The sequence below is a fragment of the Carcharodon carcharias genome, chromosome 22 (assembly GCF_017639515.1).
Source record: "Carcharodon carcharias isolate sCarCar2 chromosome 22, sCarCar2.pri, whole genome shotgun sequence".
Taxonomy (NCBI): Eukaryota; Metazoa; Chordata; class Chondrichthyes; order Lamniformes; family Lamnidae; genus Carcharodon; species Carcharodon carcharias.
In genome coordinates, this window is record NC_054488.1 from 39784132 (window position 1) to 39808643 (window position 24512).

The 24512-nt window shown below is 44.5% G+C and overlaps 1 protein-coding gene across 1 annotated transcript; it reads left to right on the forward strand.

The window, feature by feature from the left end:
* The first annotated feature begins 6129 nt into the window (after positions 1-6129).
* Positions 6130-22357, forward strand: LOC121293970 (fatty acid-binding protein 1, liver-like). The gene is made up of 4 exons (XM_041217462.1): positions 6130-6226; positions 7932-8104; positions 21138-21230; positions 22247-22357. The coding sequence occupies exons 1-4, from the start codon at positions 6139-6141 to the stop codon at positions 22295-22297; spliced, it is 405 nt and encodes a 134-aa protein (XP_041073396.1). The 5' UTR covers positions 6130-6138; the 3' UTR covers positions 22298-22357.
* Positions 22358-24512: the final 2155 nt, after the last annotated feature.

The window sequence follows — 24512 nt, forward strand, 5'->3', positions numbered from 1 at the left end:
CTCATGGACTTGGCTCTGGTTGGTGGGGGTGGGAATGAAGGTGTTGGGGGGGAAGGGAGGTCTTGCGGAGGGTTGAGGTGGGGGGGGGAATGGAGGTATTGGGGGAGTGAGGTTGGAAGAGGGGAATGAAGGTGTTGGGGGGAAGAAGGGGGTAATGGGGGAGAAGGCGGCAACTAGGCAGGTAGGAGTAAGGGGAGGTGGAAGGTGTAAGGGAAGGAGTTCGGAGGGAAGAAGGAGTGTGGAAAGGGGAAGGAGTTCAGAGGGAAGAAGGAGTGTGGAAAGGGGAAGGAGTTCAGAGGGAAGAAGGAGTGTGGAAAGGGGAAGGAGTTCAGAGGGAAGAAGGAGGGTGGAAAGGGGAAGGAGTTCAGAGGGAAGAAGGAGTGTGGAAAGGGGAAGGAATTCAGAGGGAAGAAGGAGTGTGGAAAGGGGAAGGAGTGTGGAGAGGAGAGGGGAGGGAGTTGGGGCGGAAACAAAGGAGAGGGGAGGGGTTCTGGGGGGAGGAAGGAGTGCGGACAGGGGGGAAGTCGCGGGGGAGGAAGGATTGCGGACAGGGGAGAGAGTAAGGATGGAGGAAGAAGTGAGGCTGGAGGGGGAAGGACTGAAGGTGGCAGAAGAAGTAAGGGTGTCTCAGAGAGGTCAGGAAGGGGGAGGGACTAAGCGGGTGGAGTCCGGAGGGGGCAGGTGGGAGGACCAAAGTGGGGGACGGGGTTTGGGTGTGGGGGGGTGGAATAGGGGTTCTGGGGGGGGAAGTGGTCTGGAGCAGGGAAGAGGTCTGGAGGGGGGAAAGGGGTTGCTGGGGCGAAAGATGGTGTGGAGGGTGGAAGATGGTGTGGAGGGGGTAAGGGGTTCCAGGGTGGGAGGGAAGGTGTCTGGAGGGATATATCCAGGTGAACATGCAAGGGAGGTGTCTGATGGATCCATGACTGCCTTCTAAGGAGCGAACTGAGGATTGGCGTGGTATGAGGGAAGGGTGAGAATGACCAAGGGCAGAGTGAGACAGTAGGATGGAAGGGTGAGGGTTTGACAGTAGCGGTAGAAAGGACAGTGAGGGTGGTTAGTGGGGACTGTGAGTTAGACACAGACCCTGGAAATGGGAAGGAGGAGGTCAGGGAGGTGAATGTGGATGGGGGTGAGATTTGCGGGAAGGAAGGGAACGTGCACATTCACCAGGACATCCCCAAAGGGGAAAGGTTGTGGCTGGTAGGTCACAGAGGAGAGGTGGAAGGTGATGCCGGGGAATCAGCCGTGATGGAGGAAAAGAAATGGGTGACTGGGAGAGGGTAAAGGACAGGGGATCGAAAGTAAAACTGAATTAGCACCATGCAGTCCAAACCAAAAGTGAAACAACAGTCGTGGTGGGCGAGATCAGGTGCTGCATGGGAGTGTGATCAGTGGGTGGGCGGAGATGCAGGTCAGCTCAGATGGTCAACTGAAAGCGAACCCCAGCAGGCAGCATTGAAAATGCTCAGGACATTGAGGTGAGTGTGATACAGGAAGGATCCGTGTGTGTGGGAGAGCGCTTGCACGAGGCTCTGAAAGGCCCTGCCACACACTTCTCCCTCCAGAATCACTGGTTGGCCTGCTGCTCCCTCTGCAGTGACAGAGGACAAGGTTGAGGGGGTCACAGGCAAAGGGGACTCGGAGGGAGAGGACAGTCTCTGAGATTCCTGAGTAGATGATCCAGGGGTGTCCAGCTGCTGTTCCTTTCCCTTCGGCTGCCCGGGGCCGGGACCTGACTCCTTGAGGGGAAGAAGCACCTGGGAGGGTGTCGAGGTGCCTCGTTTCCCTCTCACATCACCACTGTAGGAAATCACCCATGGCTCCCACGATGGAGTGCAGGTCTGCACACATCTCTGTGTTCTGCTGGACCAGGGTCTCCATGGCATCCTCCATCCTCCCCATAAGACCTCCATGTGCACACGTGGGCAACACTTCATCAGAGAGCAGGCGGATACACTCCTCTGACTCGCGATTCCCCTCACCAAGGGTGGCCAACTGACTTAGTTCCCACTGGCTGATGGTAGGTGGGCACCATAGATGCCCCCAATCTACTTGCCCCAAGCAAAGGAAGCACCAGCCTACCAACTTCCAGCACTGTCGGATGCCATTGGGTAACTTCCCAGTGCAACTGCCAGAGTGGCTGCTCATGGAAATACATGGTCAGTGCCCAAAAAAAAATCATAGAAGAGAAATGGAATGGACACCAAGCTTTTGTTGGGTAGATGATAGTTTTAAGGAGGCTTTTAATAGTAGAGCACGAAACAATGAGAGAAGGTTTTAGGAAAGAGGGATTCAAAGGATAAGAGCAATGTGGCTGACAGCTCTGCCGTGGATGATCGGGCAGGGAGAGCTGGGAAGTGCATAAAAAGAAACAGCTTGCATTTATATATTGCCTCTCTTGTCTGTGGTCCATCCCACTAATGGATTACTTTTGAAGTGCAGTCATTGTTGCTATGCAGACAAGCATTAGCAAATTTGTGCACAGAAATGTGCCACAAACATCCGATGGATGAATAAATCATCAGAAGGTTGGAGCTGGACGGCACAGGGCGGGACAAGGCCTGGGAGAGATTTCTATATGAAAACAAAAATTTAAAGTTGATGTATTGAGAGACAGAGCAGAAGGCGCTTGGAAGAGATTAGAAGCAGGATTTCTGGGCTAGGTGAGCACATGAAGTTGGGAAATTACAAGGCGTTGATGGACCTTAGAGAGGTTAGATATCAGTGATAGTCGAAGAAGATGAGCAAGTGTAAGGTGGGCTTGTTAAGAAGGTATGAAGATGGCAGCTTTGAAAAGGAAAGAAACTGTATCAGAGCAAAGGGAAACGTTGGTAGCACCGTGACCAGGAAAGATGACTAGGAATTGGGTCAAGAGAGGATTGAGGGAACATATTGGAAGCTTAGTATAGGGTGGAAGATGGATGGGGAGCTGTAAAGTGATAGGAGTCAATGCCAGGACTTATGTCTTTTCTGTTCATTTTTAGCTTATGTGATGTTGTGTTGGAAATAAGCCAGTGCTTTGTGGAAGGAGAAGAAAAGAATCTCTCAGATCTGTTTGTTTCAAAACAAATAATCTTCTGAGTGTTAAATGCACCATCCACAAAGTTTTGCAGTGTTTTTTTTTTCATTTACTCTGGCAAACTGTTTTATGGTGTGTCTGTATTGTTGGGGAAAGAGATCAAAGAGTTCTGTGCAAACTTTCCCAGACAGCTGTTTCTTAAAAAAAACAGCTCCCCAGAATTTGAAAAAAATTTTATTTTGTTTTGGGGAAGACAAGTGTGAGAATTTTTCATCAGATAGCATGTGATACTGTTAGCTGCCTGAGTTAGATTAAACTGAATTTTAAAAATATTAATACACATAGCCCCAATTTTAACATCCCAAGCCTGTGGAAAATTAGATTAAAGTATAGGTAGAGCACTTCTCTCCCCATTCAGGCTGCAGTGCTGGCCTCTATCTTAACTTGCAAGTTTTGGGAGGCGAGTGAAGCCCTCACCCCGGGCAGGTGAGGGTCTCGTAAATAGTCAGCAGTCAGGGTTGAATGACATCCTGCAAACCCTGACAGGAATTTAACCCCAGGCCAGGTGAGTTGTGCAGAGAAGGCCCACACCAGTTAAGCACAGCTCAGAATGGATTCAAGGACAGACAAAACACTGGTGAGTAATTTTTTAAACTATTTTTATGATACCTTAGTGGGCCGGGAGAAATGATCTCATACACATTTGTCCCACATATAGGCTTCGGGCCTCCACTGCCCAGAGCTTTTCTACTCTCCCTTACCCATGATTGACTCCTAATTCATGGCATCTGGCCACTGACCAATCTGTTTGGGTTTAAACTCTCGAATCAGCAGCAGCAGAACTCAAAGGCCTGAAATTCCCATCTTGCCCTTTGACCTTCTCATCATTTCCATTGGATGCACGTGCGATCCATCTTAGAATATACTGATGAAGCCTAGGAGTTAAAATGGGTCAGGTCTTAAGAGCCGCATTATCCTTGGAGGCAAAGACAGTTCATAGCTATACTGTGTAATTGAAAAGGTTTTTTTCCTTTGAACAATGACTATTTATAGTTGCATGGTGCATTTAATGTAGAAAAATATTCCAAGGTGCTTTGCAGAGGTTAAGTTGAACAAAAATGGACACTGGGCCAGATTTAGAGATTCTAGTAGGGATGACAAAAGGGATTGAAGAGGTGAGTTTTAGGAAGGATCTGAAAGAAGACAAAGGAGGTGAAACAATGGAAGAGTTTAAGGAGGAAATTCCAGAGATTAGGGCCTACACTGCTGAACACACAGCCACCATTGGCAAGAGGTGGATGCACCCGAGGCCAATGTTGAGTGAACAGTGTGTTCTTGAGAGGGTTGTAGGCTGGAGGAAATTACAGAGCTCAGCTGGGGCAGGCCATGAATGAACTTAAGCACAAGGATGAGAACCTTAAGTTGGAAGTATTGGGGAAATTGAAATGCATTGCTCTGGCTTCCACAAGAATACTAGGGCTCACTGCTGCCCCAAGCTCGCTCCCACTCTCTGCAAAAAGTTCCCTCCCTCCGGCAGACCTACCTCCATGCAGGCTGCCTTTGATATTCAGCCAGATGGAATTCCTCCATTGGCCAACAGGCAAGCTGCAATGGGAATTTTATTGTGGTTGCCAGGGTCATGCTGATGAGGCTGAAGCCTCGAAATGCCTCCATTTTTCCATGAATCGTCCATAGAACTTTCCTACTCTTTTAGGTTTATGATGTCTAGCAAAGGCCTGAGTTGTTTAACTATATTATAATACAATTTGTTTTTGATCTTTCAAATTTGGCCTAGCATTGAAGGTAACTATCAATGACTAATAAAACTGTCCTTTGATCCCAGTCATGGATCAGAGATAGAAGCAATGTGACACTTCCCTGATTTAACTGATGCTAATAGGCCATTGGTGTTACAATGCACTGTGTCACAGAATACAGAATAACTTCTTGTGTCAGTTGGGTTAACACACTTTTGTTTTGGAAAAATATACTTTATTCATAACATATCTGGAAGAACATTCCAAACCATTTCAAAATCACTATCACAAAAGTACGATCAGGTTCAACTTTTACAACCTGTATCACGAGGTGCATCAATACAATCAATGAATATTACAATCATTTGCAGACATTCATTTTGAACTGTACGGCCCGAGGGGCTCTAAACAATTCCCAGCCCCTCAGTGCACTATGGCAGAAAGGTCTTAGACAGCGACCCTTCCCCATTGCACCTTTGCGGCAGCTGCCCCAAGCTTTAGTGCGTCCCTCAGTAGGTAGTCTTGGACCTTGGAATGTGCCAGTCTGCAACATTCGGTCGGGGACAACTCTTTGCGCTGGAAGACCAACAAGTAACGGGCAGACCAAAGAGCGTCTTTCACCGAGTTGATGATCCTTCAGCTGCAGTTGATGTTTGTCTCAGTGTGTGTCCCTGGAAACAGCCCGTAGAACACAGAGTCCTGTGTCACAGAACTGCTCGGGATGAACCTCGACAGAAACCACTGCATCTCTCTCCAGACCTTCTTTACAAAGGCACAATCTACAAGGAGATGAACAATGGTCTCATCCCCACCACAGCCACTTCAAAGGCAATGTGCAGAGGGGATGAGACTCCTGGCGTGTAAGAAGGATCTGACAGGGAAGGCCTTTCTCACCACCAGCCAAGCTACGTCTTGGTGCTTGTTGGAAAGTTCTGGCGATGAGGCATTCTGCCAAAAGACCTTGACAGTCTGCTCGTTTGGTTTAATACTAATTGGCTTTCTGATCTCATCTGTGCCTTAGATTCTGAACACCTTGAAGAACTGGGGGGTGTGGAGGGGCCATTCATTTCTCAGTTACTCTTGTACAATTAATGGTGAATAGATCAACGGTGGCAAAGCTTTAGAGTTAACTCCCATCCTGTCCTTTCAACCAGCCACAGTACATGGCATAAACTCAAAGAAAAAGAATAGAGTTAATTGAGGACATTGCATAATGTCTCTGTTAAACATTAAATAGATGCACTTATTATTAACATGCACATGTGAAATTTCCAAATGCTTATTATCAGATGTCCAGTTAGGGGTAGGCCTATAAAGCAAAGCAGAAAATCAACAAGTTCACATTCATCCCATCTCAGATCCATGACAAAAAGATCTTGCAAAATGTCCTTCTCTGGAAAATATGAGCTCGAGAGTCAGGAGAATTTTGAGCCATTTATGAAAGCCATTGGTGAGTATAATCTATTTGTCCTGAGGCAAGTAGGATTTCAGCAAAACAAACTTGCTGTCCTTAATCAAAATCACTTTTTGGCAGATTACTGCTTGTTGCTATTTGCCTAGAAACTCACAACAAAGGTTATTACTAAGACAATGTCATTTCTGAGCATCTTGCGTGAAATAACCTTCACATATTGGAGTTCACAAAACTCTTTTTACTAGCTCTATTTAAATTGTTAATAAATAACTTATCTGTGTTCTAGTATTAACCACAAATTTTGCCTTCTTAGGTTTCAATGCTCATAATCTGAAAATTCTGTTATTTGTGAATTGGAAACCAATCTGAATTGGATAAGAATCCAATTGGCATTCATATAATGATAGGGAGGAACTTTGTGAAGATATTGGTAAAAGCAGCATTTTAAAACCCAATGCTAGCATAACAAATACTGCTTGATTCTCCTCAAGTATTGAATTAAACACTATGTTGGCTTTTCAAATGCAGCCTCTTTACTTAAGAATATTCACATGTAACAAAATAAACTGCGTTTTCTGACTCCCTGTTAGAGGACAGTTACACACCATATTGTTAAAGGGTCTCTGACAAAAAATGATGTCACCTTAAACTGCAGCTGTTTTTTTGTTTATTCAGCTCCACCTATCAACTTCTGGGGAATTATGAACCTTTACAGTTCTTGAGAAACAAATATGCTTTACATCACAGGTTTTTTTCTAATATTTTGCATCAATGTTAAATATTTTCACCTAATTTTAAAGTGAAAGTGTTAACTGGTACTGGCAGTGAAAATACACAAGGCATTTATATTGTGTTTGGCCTGGGTACAATGTACCATATTAAGGGAAATTCTGCCAAAGGACAGGAGTAGGCCATTCAGCCTATCGCGCCTGTTCCCCATTCAATTAGATTATGGCCAATATTCATCTAAATCCATTCCCCCCGCACCCCCTGCCCTTTGGTTTCATTTCCCTTTATACACTTAGCTAACAAAAATCAATCAATCTCAGATTTGAAATGTTCAATTGACCTAGTCTCAACTGCCTTTTGGGGTCAAAAAGAGGTCAGTAACTTTAAAGGATAATAGTATGTTCAATTTCAAATTGTGTATGTACATTTTTGCAGCTATGATGCATTTTAGAAATATGTTTCTGACAGGACAGTAATTTATACTAGAATTTGAAGTTAAGGGAGATCAATCATTAGAAAATCACCAGCATCCTCCTTAAGTGCAACAGTCACAGTTTGTTTTTGACTTGATTAACGCTGAATTTAATTATGTTTAACTCAATAAAGACACAGTAATTGTATATTAATTATATTGTTAAGATACACAGGTGAAGGGAATTGTTTAATTAAGTACTTTGAGCACATATAAATAGGAGACAATGATATTTTGATTTGATTTTGTAAGTTTCCTGTGACATTTTATTTTAGTTACAGTGCTGCACCAGGGGCTGTTTTTCCTCTTCTGATTTATTGATTTCTGTTTAATTTATTGATTTTATTCTCTAAAAAGCATCTATAAATAAGGACAGCTGGGACACTAGGGAAGGGAGTGGAGCGTTGAGATTGAACAGTCAACAAACTCTGTAAAGGAAAGCTCTGTGCCTTGGCTTCACTTTCACCAAATGGCTTGGATCCTGTTAACACAGGACAGTGGAGATCAATTCTCAGGCTTCTGTCCCTTTTTTAATTCTAGAGGTCCCAGATGAGCTGATTGAAAAAGGCAAAGACTTGAAAAGCATCACTGAAATAGTTCAGAATGGAAATGACTTTAAAATCACAATAACAACCGGAAGTAATGTGATTCACAATGAATTTACCATCGGACAGGAAACTGATTTTGCAATGATCACCGGGAGCAAGATCAAGGTACCAAGTAGACTCCTCATTCGCCAAGATTATAATTACACAGAGGGAAGATTTCCTCCATGTTCAACAGATCAAAATAATGTACCTGTTTACAAAAGGGTTTACAATCTCATAAACAAATGCCGCACCACAGTTTACACAATCACCACACATCTTTTAACAACATCCTGCATCCCCCAAAGGGCAAACATTAATATGCTTTTAATTCCAATACTAAATTTGGCTGTTATGTGCTTTGTGATGACCTGAGGTTATGAAAGGTGCTATGTAAATGCAGGTCTTTATTTTTATTCTCCACCTATGTCAATTTTCTGTTGATCTTCAACTGCTAATTTATACCACAGTACAGCCTCAAACTAGTGCCTTTCCCTCATACTCATTCTGCAAATTGTTATATGATTATATAAAACACAAAAGAAAACTATAAATAAATATACAGAAGCATGTTTGCTGGGACGGGGAAGGACAGTGAAAGATAATCAACAAATATCTACGTTTTTTCCATTTCATGCATTGTTGTCTGGTTTCTCAGTTGTTTGAGTGCAGATCTTTTTGTGCTACGTTTTCTATATTTAAAGTTTCTTGCTTCCTGACATCTTTAATAACTTCCCTTCCCTATCAGTAGAACATAAGCCTTTCAAGTCTGCAAGCACTCTGCACTAATTAATCTTACCAATAGATTGGAAAGACTCAGGTCCTCATAACACAAGAGATCAGTGGCCTCTGTGTTGACAACCGTAGCATCCAGAAGCGAATGAGCTTCATCAGAAGTAATTGGAGTCAGTGAGCTAGAGACCTGATGTTTGGTTCAAGCCTCTACAGTTCAGGCAGTGTCAAACCAATATTTCAAACCCACCAATTATTTGAATTATAAATATAATTTTGATGTCCCAAAAGACGTAAGTGTAGATAAACAATTATGTTCTCTTCAATCTTCAAAATAGTTTTGAGGTTTCATAAATGCTCAGCCAGACAGAATATATTTAAATTCTCAGACATACTGGCATATTTTATGACTTAGAAATTATTTTGAAAATCACGTGGCCTTGTAGCAGTGTACGTAGAAATCCCTGATCGAGGAGTGTAGGAACATAAAAGAAGGCCGGTCAGTCCCTCAAGCCTGTTCCATCATATCATGATTTTAATCTCTCCTCTGCCTCCCCTGTTCCAAAGAAAACAACCCCGTCCTATCTGTTATGTATTTGCTGGTTTGCTAGATATCTTAGATAACTGATTTATCTCAGAGCAATGCAGAGATTAACACTATTCTAATCTACAACAGGTTTATTATAGTAGTTTAAAATGTCCCAGTAATCACAGAGGATTTCTACACACACATGGGCCTGAATTTTCAGCTTGGTGGATGGGCGCGTTCGGTGGGCCCTGGATTTGCCAGGAAACGGACCATCGATGGCTATCAGCCCCTGGCTGCGATTTCACGTTGGCTGGCCAATTGACAACCAGCCAGCGTGAAACGCGCATGCAAAAGCTCAGCGCTGGGGGGGGGGGGGGGAGCAAAAAAACGAAGGTTTCAAAAGCTGAAAAAAAGAAGTGCCATGCATCATAATGAATCACCTGAAAATTTAGCTAATGGAAATGCCGTCCACATAAATTTATTTATATTTTATTTCATCACGGAAATTTCATCCCACCCATGGATGAGGTTTGATGAAAAATGCAAAAGCCGCCTGACCGATTCGCGTGTCTGCCGCTAACTGTAAGGCAGACAGGCAACAAAAAAATCAGAGTCAATTGCGACATTAATGGGATTAATCACCCTCTTAATTGTTGGCGGGTGCACTTCCAACTTTTGCGTGTGGCTGCCGACTGAAATATGGCACCAGCACGGATGGTGTCAGGACATCATCTTGCGCTATCTTACGCCGGACTGGGTCGGGCACGCGCCCGCCCGTGAAAAGTAAAATTCAGCCCATGGTCTCAGCTCAGATTCTGGAGCCTTCTGAATGATGTCAGTTACTTAGTTCTCTAGCTCCACCTGTAGTTTTAAGTAATTAAGCACAGTGAACATGGATCAGTGAACAGACTAATACATTCAAACACAGATCAATTAAACCATTGAACATGACATCTTTTCTCCCTTTTAACTAAAGACATTATTTTACATTAAATCATTCTAAACAACAAACATAAATACATCAAGTCATTTCTTAGAGTCCAACTTGTCTGTTTTCTCTAAGTACATAAATAGTCCTTGAGATATCAAGGTCTCTTAGGTCTGTGGTTAGATGTATTAATTTGAGGTTTTGGTTCTGTGTAAGCAGAATGATGAGGCGGATGATCAATATTACTGATAGGGAAAAGAAATGTATCCTCATATCACTATCCTCATATATTCATCTAGGCCCAACTTCTGACTAAAGCCTTGTTACATTCTTACCATTGGTAAGGCTTTACCCATGTGTTATGTTCTAATGTAGATCTTTAATCCGTCATTCTTGCTGGAAGCTTTGTCACAGTAGGGGCACCAGTAGGGGCGCTCATCAGTGTACGTATAATGGGCCACAACTTCCAACTAGCATCGGAAAGAGATGGCCTGCAGGAATTAGAAGAAATAAATACACAATTATCTACCCTTGAAAATTACGCTGACACTTCCGTTCGCCAGAGCTGCATGGAGTCTGCATTAAAAGACTCTTTGCAGGCTCCAGAGAAGTGCAGCTCTGGCGGATTCAAGGAAGCCACACACCCTTTTTTAGTCAGCTGCCCTTTAGCAGGTAAGTTCAAAAGGCCCAGTGAAATTGACAGGCCAGGGAGAAGGTAAGTGTCTAAGGTAAGTTGTTAGGAATTGGGGGATGGGGGGGCATCGGAGGGCAGGGGTGTTTGGGCAGGGGGATCGTGGGGGTCAGAGGTCAGGGGTGGGGAGTGTCAGAGATCGGGTGTGGGGCGTCGGAGGTTCAGAGAATCAGAGGTCGGGGCGGTCGGATGTTGGGAGTGCTGGTTGGGGGAATGTGGGAAGTCAGAGGTTCAAGGGGATGGGGGTGGTGGGGAGGTCGGGGTTGGGAGTGTCAATGGTTGGGGGTGTGGGGGGGGTGTCCCGTGTGGTCAGTCTGGATGTTTATAATAGTTACCCAGAATTTAGAAGAGGTTTTAATTCTTGTAACTTTTTCTGAGTAACTATTGGTGTACCCTGGTGGAACCATCCAAAGTTAGTGATTTAAATGGCTATTTTGGATGTTTCCCAAAGCAGAGCAATTGTCCAGAGGAACTGTGCACTTCCAGGCAATTGCTGTGCAAAACCTTACCTGGGATCTTCTGAGAGGGATTCCCCAGCGCATCTTTGGGGTATCCCCCTCAAATCCGATGCTGGGGTGGTTCCGGCCCAATGTTTCATTGCTGGCAAATTTTAGGCCACAATATGGACAAATCTTCTCCATCCCTTGAAGCTTCAGTCAGGTTGCAGTTGAAGAACACTTCTTATTGCACACATAGCACACGTCAGTCCCCTCTAAGAGTTTCCTTTTGCGATGGTATATACAAATTGTACCTCACTCTCAGGAAGAGACTCTTCCACTGGTTGACCTGATAAGGTCTTAGTCAATAACCTGCACGTCTCTGCAAAATGGTTCCACTTCAAGCATGAGTTGCATTTTTCCCTTAAACTGGAATGGTGTCGTGACTCGATGAGCATTTCCATAATTTGGGCATAGTTTCGAAGGTACCTGATTGTGATGGGACACATGTTGATGAGATAGCTGACATCTCCTTGTCTATAACCCTTGCACTTGAGCTGATTGAGCAAGCTGTGTCCGAGACCCTGAATGTAAAGGTGCATTGCTGTGTAACCTCCTCAAATCTAACGTGGCAGGTTCGATTTGAACTGCCAAGGTCGTGGCTTTTTCCAAGATTAAATCATTATTCTCCACGAGCAGACATTCCCTAATTGAATTCTTGGAATTGAAGTCTTTTCAATTAATTAGTGACAAATTAGTTCATCGAGTAAATTTGGCACAATAACCATAGAAGCCAATTGATGAAACACTGCCATGTATTGTTTAATGGGCTCACCATTTCCCTGGGATCTCTGACAGAATATATCATCACATTTTGCTTTGGCCCACAGTGTTTTTTGAGAGCACTTACTGCCCTATCAAATGTAGCCATATCTTCTGCTCGAATTTTTGCTGGTCTTCTGCTCCAACACAATGTGCAAGTATTGCTCCTACATCTGGATGTCCATCCCTGTAGCAAGCAAGGAGGTCCTTGTAGAGTAAAGGGTTAATATCAGAAGCACATGATGCAGATGTAATGATGCAACACCAAATGATTGAGGAACAGAGATCTAGAGGAAGCAGAAGTTCCAACCTCATACAAAGGTCCCAATATGTATAGAATAGCTGTAAATAAAGAGGAACGGTTTTAACAAACTACAGTTTCAAGCAACTTACTTTGGGAGACTAGACAAGCCCCAGGACTCCACCTAGACCCTGAAAATATGACAAAACATGGTGGCAGCAGACAGCAAGCACAGGACTAAGAAAAAAACTCCAAGAAGCAGCTACAGGCCTGGAAAGTCAAAAGGTCGTTAAAAGAAGGACGAAAAGAAAGTTGGAACATCGCGGGTGCAGCAGATGCAAGCCGACACACAGACCCGGAGTCCAGACAGCAGTGAGCAGAGACCAGAATCAACAAGCAACACCAGTGAAGCAGCAACAAGTCCAGAGCTTGGTACAAGCACACTACCACTCCCAGAACCATTGCAGAGAGCTGAAGGCTCACAACAGGCTCAGCACTGAGACTATGGGGAAGCAGTGGCATAGTGATATTGTCACTGGACTCATATTCCAGAAACCCAGAGTAAAGTTCTGGGGACCTGGGTTCGGATCCCACCACGGCAAATGGTGAAATTTGAATTCAATAAAAATCTGGAATTAAAAGTCAAATGATGACTTTGAAACCATTGCCGTTTGTTGTAAAAACCCATCTGGTTCACCTTTAGGGAAGGAAATCTGCCGTCCTTACCTAGCCTGGTCTACATGTGACTCCAGACCCACAGCAATGTGGTTGACTCTTAAAAATGCCCTCTGAGTGAGGGCAATTAGGGATGGGCAATAAATGCTGGCCTAGCCAGCAATGCCCATATCCCATGAATGAATATAGAATATTGGAGAAAAAGGTTTTCCAGATATGGAAAAGAACTAAAGGTCAGTACGTTACACTAAGCAGTTGGAGTTATTGCCGATGATGTAATCACAAAGCAGGGAGTTGATGAGACTTCAACTCCTTATGAAGAAGTCCTGCAAGCATTTGATTCATATTTTAACATTCACAAAAATGTAATTATAGAAAGGGCAACATTTAACAAGCAAAAACAAAGACCAATTGACAGCATGGATTCATTCATCAATGATCTCTACAGGCTGGTAGAAAATTGGAATATTCACTCACTCACTTTTCCAGAACCACTTCATCCAATTCAGGGTCGTGGGGAGTCGGAGCCTATCCCAACAGGCAATAGGTGCTAGGCAAGGTACACCCAAGACAGGATGCCAATCCAAAACAGGGCACACACTCGCACACTGGGGGATAATTTACCATAGCCAATCCACCTAACCTTTGGATAGTGGGAGGAAGCTGGAGCATCCAGTGGAAACCCACGCAGAGACGGAGAAAATGTGCAAACTCCACACAGACAGACACCCGAGGTAAGGATCGAGCCCAGGTCTCTGGTTGTGAGGCAGCAGCGCTAACCACTGCACCACCATTCCACCCACTGTGGAATATTAAGGGAAGAATTGATTTGTGATTGCATAGCAGTTGGGGGTCTTAGTTGAAGCTCTATCAGAAGATTTAACTCTAATCAAGGCAGTACACATTGTGAGGCAGACTGAGCTCAAAGCAAAATATAGCATTTGTTTGCAGGAGAAGGCAAGGTCCCATAGAAACAAATGAGTGAGGCCATTCAGTATGTAGGCCATAGGGGGAATGCACACAAAAGCAGAAGCAAGTGAAAATGGGGAAAGGTGCGCCAATCGCCATCTTGAAATGCTCTGAGTGTGGCAGGAAAATTCTGCACAAACAGGAAGAGAGAGCAGAGTGTCACAATTGTGGAAAAATTGGACATTTTAAAATCACCTGCTGACCTTAAACACAACCTGCAAAAAGAAGGAAAAAATATTAAAGCCAAGCCCTTATACGATATTTCCAAGTCAGGATGGTGAGTCACTTGGAGGGGAACTTCCAGGTGGTGGTGTTCCCATCTATCTGCTGCCCTTGTCCTTCGAGGCGACAGTGGTTGTGGGTTTGGAAGGTGCTGTCTAAGGAGCCTTGGTGAATTTCTGCAGTGCATCTTGTAGATGGTACACACAGCTGCTACTGTGTGTCAGTGGTGGAGGGAGTGAATGTTTGTGGTTGGGGTGCCAATCAACTGGGCTGCTCTATCCTGGATGGTGTCAAGCTTCTCAAGTGTTGTGGGAGCTGCATTCATCCAGGCAAGTGGAGAGTATTCCATCACACTCCTGACTTGTGCCTTGTAGATGGTAGACAGTCTTTGGGGAGTCAGGAAGTGAGCTACTTGTCACACGATTCCTAACCTTTGACCTGCTCTTGTAGTCACAGTCTTTACATGGCTAGTCCAGTTCAGTTTCTGGTCAATGGTAACCCCCAGGATGTTGATAGTGGGGGATTCAGCGATGGTAATGCCATTGAATGTCAAGGGTGATGGTTAGATTCTCTCTTCTTGGAGATGGCCATTGTCTGGCACTTATGTGGTGCAAATGTTACTTACCACTTGCCAGCCCAAGCCTGGATATTGTCCAGGCCTTGCTGCATTTGGACATGGACTGCTTCAGTATCTGAGGAGTCACAAATGGTGCTGAACATTGCGCAATCATCAGCGAACATCCCTACTTCTGACCTTATGATGGAAGGAAGGTCACTGATGACTCAGCTGAAGATGGTTGGGCCTAGGACACTACGCTGAGCAACGTTTACAGTAATGTCCTGGAACTAAGATGGTTGACCTCCAACAACCACAACCATCTTCCTTTGTGCTAGGTATGACTCCAACCAGCAGAAAGTTTCCCCCCGATTGATTCCCATTGACTCCAGTGTTGCTAGGGCTCCTTGATGCCACAGTCGGTCAAATATTGCCTTGATGTCAAGGGCAGTCACTCTCACCTCGCCTCTGGAGTTCAGCTCTTTTGTCCGTGTTTGAACCAAGGCTATAATAAGGTCAGAAGCTTAGTGACCCTGGTGGAACCCAAACTGAGCATCAGTGAGCAGGTTATTGCTAAGCAAATGCCGTTTGACAGCACAGTTGATGATCCCTTCCATCTCTTTACAGATGATGGAAAGTAGACTGATGGGGCGGTAATTGGCTGGGTTGGATTTGTCCAGCTTTTTGTTTACAGGACATACCTGGGCAATTTTCCACATTGTCGGGTGGATGCCAGTATTGTAGCTGTACTGGAGCAGCTTGGCTAAGAGGCAGCAAGTTCTGGAGCACAAGTCTTCATTACAATTGCCAGAATATTGTCAGTATCCAGTACCTGCAGCCATTTCTTAATATCACGTGGAGTGAATTGAATTGGCTGAAGACTGGCATCTGTGATGCTGAAGACCCCTAGAGGAGACCGAAATGGATCATCCACTCGGCACTTTTGGCTGAAGATTGTCGTGAATCCTTCAGCCTTATCTTTTGCACTGATGTGCTGGGCTTCTCCATCATCGAGGATGGGGATTTTTGTGGAGCCTCCTCCTCCTTCAGTGAGTTGTTTAATTGTCCACCACCATTCACGGCTGTATGTGGCAGGATTGCAGAGCTTGGATCTGATCCATTGGTTGTGGAATTGCTTAGCTCGGTCTGTCATTTTCTGCTTATGCTATTTGGCATCAGGTAGTCCTGTGTTATAGCTTCACCAGGTTGACACCTCATTTTTAGGTGTGCCTGGTACTGCTCCTGGCATGCCGTCCTCCACTCTTCATTGAACCAGGGTTGATACCCAGGCTTGATGGTAATGGTAGAATAGGGGATATGCCAGGCCATGAGGTTACAGATTGTGTTCGAGTACATTTCTGCTGCTGCTGATGGCCCACAACGCCTCATGTTTGCCCAGTTTTGGGCTGCTAGATCTGTTCAAAATCTATTCCATTTAGTACAGTGGTAGTGCCACACAACATGATGGACGGTATCATCAATGTGAAGACGGGACATCGTTTCCACAATGACTGTGGTTGCTCCTACCGATACTGTCATCAACAGATGCAACTGCGGCAGGCAGGTTAGTGAAAATGAGGTGAAGTATGTTTTTGCCTCTTGTTGGTTCCCTCACCACCTGCCGCAGACCCAGTCTAGCAGCAATGTCATTTAGGACTCGGCCAGCTTGGTCTGTAGTGGGGCTACCGAGCTAGTCTTGGTAATGGACATTGAAGTCCCCAGCCCAGAGTACATTCTGTGCCTTTGCCACCCTCAGTGCTTCCTCCAAGTGGTGTTCAACATTGGAGGAGTACTGATTCATCAGCTGAGGGGGACAGCTGTGGTAATCGGTACAAGGTTTCCTTGCCCATGTTTGACCTGATGCCATGAGGCTTCATGGGGTCCAGAGTTGATGTTGAGGATTCCCAGGGCAACTCTCTCCCGACTGTATACCACTGTGCCGCCACCTCTGCTGTCGATGGGACAGGACATACCCAAGGATGGTGATGGTGGTGTTGGGCAATGATTTGTAAGGTATTCCGTGAGTATGACTATATCAGGCTGTTGCTTGACTAGTCTGTGGGTCAGTTCTCCCAATTTTGGCACAAGATGTTAGTAAGGAGCACCCAGATGTTACTAAGGAGAACTTTGGAGGTTCGACAGGGCTGGATTTGCTGTTGTTGTTTCCAGTGCCTAGGTAGATGCCAGGTGGTCCGCCGGTTTCATTCCTTTTTATTGACTTTGTAGCAGATGGGTTTTTACATCTATCGTGAATGGGTTCATGGTCATCATTAGACTTTTAATTCCAGATATTTAGTGAATCAAATTCCACTATCTGCCATGGTGGGATCCGAACCTGAGTCCCCAGAGCATTACCATGGGTCTCTGGATTACTATTCCAGTGACAATACCAGTATGCCACCACCTCTCCCTAACCCTGTGAAGTCTGAGACTTTGGGAGGAGATGTAGGAGGATGCATACAACTGGGATGAAAACTTGTGGGGAGATGTAGAGCAAAGGGTTAACATCAGACACACATGATGCTGATGTAATGATGTAACATCACATGATTGAGTAATAGTGATCTGGAGGGAGCAGAAGTTCCAACTTCATACTGGGGTCTTAATATGTATATAGTACCTGTAATAAAGAGTAATGGTTTTGACAGATTACAGTCTCATGCAGCTTACTTTGGAAGTATAGGCACGTTCCAAAGAACCTCATCTAGACCTCAAGCACACAACCAAACAGTCCTGAACCCCAAAACCTATCACTCCTAGGACATGGGAGAATCCCCCAACGATGGAGCTGGTAGTTAAACTTTTCTCAAACATTCTCATTGTCACTTTCTTATGTATTTGCTGGTTTGCTGTATATCTTATATATCTGATCTATTTCAGAGCAATGCAGAGATGATACTAGTTCTAAATATACAGCAGGTTTATTTACAGTACATTTAAATATCTTAGTAATCACACACACGTGGTCTCAGCTCAGATTCCGGAACCTTCTGAATAATGTCAGTTACTTAGCTTCCTAGCTCCATGCGCAGGCACAAGCAATTAAGTACAGTGAACAGAGATCAATGAACAGACTAACAAAATCAAACACAGATCAATTAAACTATTGAACACTATCCAGCCTTTCCTCAAAGCGAAAATTCTCCATTGCTGGCAACTTTTAAATCTCCTCAGAAGTGGATGACCTCACACATCCCCACACTGAACTGTATCTGCCAGTTTTGTCCACTTAATTAATCTATCAATGTCTCTTTGCAACTTCCTGCTCCCATCTGCCCTACTTACTCCACCTCCTAACTTAGCGTCATCAGTAAATTTGGATATTTGGCATTCTATTCCTTTGTCTAAATTGTTAATAAAGTGGCATTAATGTGCCAGTTTAGGTCTAAGAATGCTTAGTAGTAGCCATCTGGCACCATTATCTCAGTCAATCAGCTCACTGCAACTTGCACAGGGGAACACTGGGCAGCTGAAGGACCTGCCTGAAACAAGTGGTTTAGCACGTTCTCATGTAAATAAAGGTCGTAATAATGTAGTTAAGACCCCGGTTGCAAATGTAAGGGACATATGCAAAGGACTTCTGACATGAATGGTCCCCCATGTGTACTGATTATGAAATGACAAGAAACATTTTTTTGGAGAACAACTTAAGTACTGCTGCCAGCCTGACACAGTTTGGCCTAGCCATTCCTCAATAATGCGTCTTCCACTCCACCCTCAGCCCCACCTATCAGCTACTTATGGGCCTCTACCAACCCCACAGCTGGCCAACATCCCTGAACCCAAACAGCATCAGATGCCCGCTTGGCATCTGCAGATCACCTGCCAGATTCAAATGAGGTTGCGGCCTCCAAATCACAGCCACCTCTTTGTCTGTGGAATGGGCAGACAGTTGCTTGTCCAAAAGTCAAAATTGAACCAAAGTGAGTTATATGTAGATTAAGATTTGTCACAATTATGAGGTTTTTAAGATTGTTATGTTTTGGGACTGTGTCTTTCAGTTAAGGTAGAATGAAGGGGTCATGTGACCTGTTCTGAAGTCTGCCTGACAGCAAGTCTGGCAGCTTTGATTGTTGGAGATTAAAGGTTGTTTTACTGGGAAGAAGGTGCAAGATGTTTAACACTTGGAGGTGATGGCAGCAGCCTGTGTGTTAATAGTGGATAGATTGTGAATTCCAAAGTCCCAGAAAAATATTGAGAATGTCAAGTTGTAAACAGTTGTTGTTTAAACTGTCCCATTTTCTTCCAAGATAAACGAGAGTTGTGGTTTCAAGGAGAGCTGATCAACATTTCTACCTGGATACAAGCCCATGTGAGTCAGGTTGCCATGGAGATGGGCTTTAAGAGGGGGCGGGTCTAGGATATCCCTGAAAACTCACAGACAGGGTAAGTCTGCCAGGATCCAGGAGAGGGAGAACAGCTATAGGCAGCAAGACACTGCGGCTTACCAGACAGGATTGCAGTTGGGAGCTCATGCTCGGATTTAAAAGACCAAATTCATGAGGAGTTAAAATGAGGCTGGAAGATTTGCACCAGAGGAAGAATCGCCAAGGGGAAAAAAAAATGCACTGTGAAAGATAATCCTGAATTTAGAAGTAGTCAGGTTGAGAAAGGAAAAGAACAGAAGTAAACCCTCCAGAGCTAAGAATCACCTTGGACTGGTTCCAAGAGAATTGAATGTCTACTTTAAGGACAGTGTAGAATATATCTGTGAAGTGTGTTTTCAGTTATGTTAAAGCAAAAAGGGGAATTTTTTTTTTGGTTTAAAGAATAAGTTGCCTTCAAAGATAGTGGATTGGTGGGGGCAGGGGGGCGGGATTTTATGGATCCCGCAAGAGCAGGAAACATGGCGCGTGGGGTGACTTAATTAGGCAAGATGGAGAATTTCAATTTCCCAAAGGTATGTTGCGATGCACAAATAAAGTCAGTGACATGCTTGTGGCATGTCGAGCCTCACACAGGCCTGTGGTGGGTTCATACCAGTAATACATTTGTACGCCATCAATACACATTGTGTAAAACTTTTTAAGATTACTTAAAACCTTCTAAAGAAAGTCAACAAAATGCGAGAATCTGATGGCACCCGGTTCATTCTGTTTAAACATCGCGTGCACCAGTTGGTTCCGTGCAGTTGTATGTAAGGTCAGCAGTTTTCCTGACTTAACTCTACGGCACAAGGCAGGGGAGCAGGAGAATGGCAACTTGCATGGAAGCATAGGTGAGTCAGTGGTGAGGGGAGATGTGGGGTGGGTTCTGAGGCATGGAGGAGTGGAAGAGGGATTCAGGGAAAGACAGAGTTGGGTCGGGGGCATGGAGAAGTGAAGTGGGAAGGGCCTGGCATCCTGGATGCGGTGAGGGGAGGGGTGGTGGGAACAGTCAGTCTAAGTAAGAAAATGAAGGGCCTATAGGGCAGTGTTAATACTGTCGAAATATGCGCTCATCAGAGTGTTGGCTGGCAGAGTCCTTACAGTGCTTTGAATTTACCTATAACATTTTAATTATCCCCAATGAGAGCACTCTCGGACAAGGTCCTTTATAATGCATAGAAGGGAAGGCCAGCTAAGCTTGAAAGTTCAGCCATGTCCCACAGAATGGTGAGTACAACACTAACAGGAACGTTCAATAAATAGTGAACAAAAAAACACAGCATTATTTCTTCCAAAATAAAGGAAATGTCCGTAACTCTCCTGTAAATATCAATGCATGCCAACCATGAACTGTGTCAGTATATTTAGCTCTCTGACTAAGCTAGCCTCAATAAATAATGATCATGAGTAAAGTGAAACCAATGTAATGTGAAATATTTACAAGTGAAATTTAATTTTGATAAACACACTTTGTGCTCCTAAGTCTTAAGTTAATGGTAATAAAGCTGGACAGGAAAGTTTTAGCCGTGATGTAGAACATTCCTACTTGACCAGGAGGCTCTTTTATAGCCGACCCATAGCTGCAGCATTGTCAGCTGATGGCGGGTTTCATCACTGAAAACATCCCCCACCCCCACCGTGCAATGGCACATGTTTCCCTTGCATGCTGCCAGCACTCTAAATTTTAATTGTAAATTCGTGAGGAATGGCAAAAAGCAAGAGAGCAGAAGTGGCATACACTCCCGGTTACACCATCGGGAACAGCACACTATTGGGCAAATTCCCTCTCCAGAGTTCAGTGAAGAGTGCTTTTAGGCTTTTGTTACAGTAAAAGTCTTAAAATGTACAATCTTGTGTCATCCTTCCACCTAGTAACTGGAAGTTTGAGTTTCTTTTTTAAAATTATCGGATTTTACAGAGGTCATAGCAAGTTCCACCTGTATATTAAAGACTAAATATGAAACTCTACTGGTGTTCTGCTTTATTTCAGTCTGTGGTGACCTTGGACGGTGCAAACAAGTTAATTGTCAAGCTAAATTCCGTAACATCAGCCACTGAGCTGAGCGAAAACAAATTGCTTGATGTAAGTGCTTCTTTATTCATTTCACTAAGAAAATTAACTTCCATTGTGTCAGCTCCTGCATCTAATGATTGCGCAGAGTAGAAACTTAAAATGTTGGCAAGTTATTAGTTCAAACCCAGTTTTAAATTCCATACCCCTAAATATTGCCCTCTAGCAAATTTAAGGCAGCACTTGACTTCAGGCACTTTGTATGAAACATTAAAGCAAGGTGCTCTCTCAATCTGGCGATGGATGAAGAAATGGTCTTTACTAACTGCTTTCTCATAGTGCCTAATGACATTGTTTCAAAAGTAACCACATAATACTGAAAAACTCCCAGCACAGGCTGATAAAATATTTCGCTGGACACTCTGATAAACATCTTCAAATGAAGAAATACTGAAATCCTAGAATATGTCTACTAATCTGACAATTTTATATGGGGAACAGATAATGTCAGCAAAGGAAATATGTGCTACACTACAACAATGGTCTTAAAGATTACCCTGAAAGAGAAACTACCTCTTTGTAGTTTGTAGTTGCCACCTAATGTGACATAGAATGTATTCATTATTTCGACTTGAATCTGTACTGTTAAAGACTAGATATTCATAGAGAGTACTTGAAAATAATCCAAAAGCTCCTCTATTCAGAAATTTCACTGCAATTGCCACATGTAAATGCGAGTAGGCTCTTTCCACTTAGATTAGGAGAGATAAACATGAGAGGACATGGCTTTAGGGTGAAAGGGGAAAGGTTTAGGGGGAACTTCTTCACTCAAGAGTGGTGAGAGTGTGGAATGAGCTACCGTCTGACGTGGTAAATGCGGGCTCACTCTTAAGTTTTAAGAATAAATTGGATAGATACATCAATGGGAGAGGTCTGGAGGGTTATGGACTGGGTGCAGGTCAATGGGATTAGCGGAATAATATTTCAGCACAGACAAGAAGGGCCGAATGGCCTGTTTTTCTGTGCTGTAGTGTTCTATGAGTTCTATTTAGGAAATCCTCAGTAATAATATGATTTTGTTCTTTCAGACACTCACTATTGGTGATCTCACCTACAAGAGAATCAGTAAAAGAATTTAAAAAGGCTGGTCCATCACTGAGACTGTGTCTCGCCTGAGTTGTTTCAAATAAAACATACATATAACAATGAAGTTGTTGCATTTGGTCAATTTTGTAAGAGCGCAAGTCTATGAGTTACATTGCAGTGATCACTTTCATTACCCTTGACCATAACAGTTCAAAATTACACTTAATTGCGATTGTAATGGTGTGAACTGATGGTCACAGATATCAGTTTTCATCCCCGGAGTTCAAAGTTCTGAGAAAAGAGAGGGGAAGGAAAGGGTCGTTGGTAAGGAAAAGAGTAAAAAAGGGAGAATGGTGAGAAGGAGAAAGGTGGATTGAAAAGCAGGAATGGGACAGTTAGAGTCAAAAGAACAGAAAGATAGAAAGTCCTTTTATTCTGATTATTCACAAACATACAAAATAGGGTCAGAAGTAGGCCACTTGACCCCTTGAGCCTGCTCTGCTATTCAATAAGATCATGGCTGATCTATTTGTATTTCTAATTCCACATTTCCATCTACGCCAATAACCTTCGATCCCCTTGCCTAGCAAAAATCTGATTTCCTCTGTCTTAAAGATATTCAATGATCCTGCCTCCACCACCTTCTGAGGCAGAGAGTTCTAAAGTCGCATAACCCTCTGAGAGAAAATATTTCTCCTGATCTTTGTCCTAAAAGGTGCCCTCTATTTTTAAAACAATGTTCTCTAGTTCTGGACTCACCCACAAGAGGAAACATAATTTCCATGCCCACCTTGTCAAGACCATTCAGGATCTTATATACTTCAATCAAGTCACCCCTCACTCTTCTAAACTCCAGTGGAAACAAGCCGAGTCTATCCAACCTTTCCTCATAAGACAACCCACTCATTCCAGGTATCAATCTAGGAAACCTCATCTGAACCGCCTCTAACACATTCACATCCTTCGTTAAATAAGGAGACCAAAACAGCACGCAGTATTCAAGATGTGGTCTCACCAATGCCCTGGATAACTGAAGTGTAACATCCTTACTTTTATGTTCAATTCCTCTCGTAATAAAGGATAGCATTCCATTAGCCTTCTTAATTACTTCTTGTACCTGCATACTAACTTTTTGTGACTCATGCACTAGAACACACCTAGGGGAAAATTTTCCTCATGTCAGGCGGGCTGTGCGGGAGCAGACACAGGCGGGCACGGACCCGGTCACTGCCCGTGATCGGGTCTGCGCTGCCATTTTATGCAGGTGGGCCAATTAAGGCCCGCCCAGTGTAGTTCATGACTCCCGTGGATAGACTCCCAATGGTGACCCGGCCGCCTGTTTAAATGAAGGCCTGGCAGCCTTTGCAAGGCTGCTCACAATGGCTGGAAGAAGAGCACATCAGAGGGGCAATGTGCTTGATGCAAGTCTGGAGGGTAGGCTTCCGGAGCATGCCAGGCCGGAGGGTAGGCCAGCAGGGCAGTGTGCCCCTTGTTTGCCGATGAATGCCTAGCTGCCCTCCTGGAGGAGGTGGCAGTGTGGCGGGACGTCCTTCTTCCAAGGGATGGGCGGCAGAGGCCTCCCCACCTCACCAAACGTGCTTGGGAGGAGATGGCCAAGTATGTTAGCTCCCCTGATATGGTGCAGCACACATGGGTCCAGTGCCGCAAAAGATTCAACGATCTCCTGCGCTCAGGAAGGGTAAGTACCATGTTGCCTCAAGTCACTTAATGCAGCCGTCACCCTTTCCCCCAGCCCATCCCCCTCCACGCCCCCGGCAACTCTGAGTGCAGTAACGACATTGAATCCCTCATGGCATGGATCCCTCGCTGGGTGTGACAGCAGAGATTGCCCATGCCCAGTTCATCCTGAGAGGGTTGAGTTGGGATGTGTTCTGCATCCGCAGTATGTGTGACACCCAGAGTATAGAATGGGGTTGAAAGTCAAGGGTCTGCACCTAGGCAGAGTGCTGGAACTGGGAAGCATGTCAAAGTCAGGGTGCTAACATGCTGGGAGGGGAGCTTCCAGTTGGGGCACCAACCCATCTGCTGGTCTTTGCGCTCCACGTGCTTGTGCCTCCTTGCTTAGTAAAGTGACAACTTGTGGTGCCACATGTGAAGGAGGCAGCATTTGGGCGATGGGGGTGGAGGGGGGCGGTGGGGTCAGTCCTGGCTTGTTTGGGTGAGTGTGCGGTAGCTGCAGGGTGATGAAAAACTGGAGTCCTGCAATGTCCCACTCTGGCTGGGTTGGCAGGGATGCGATGGGAATTG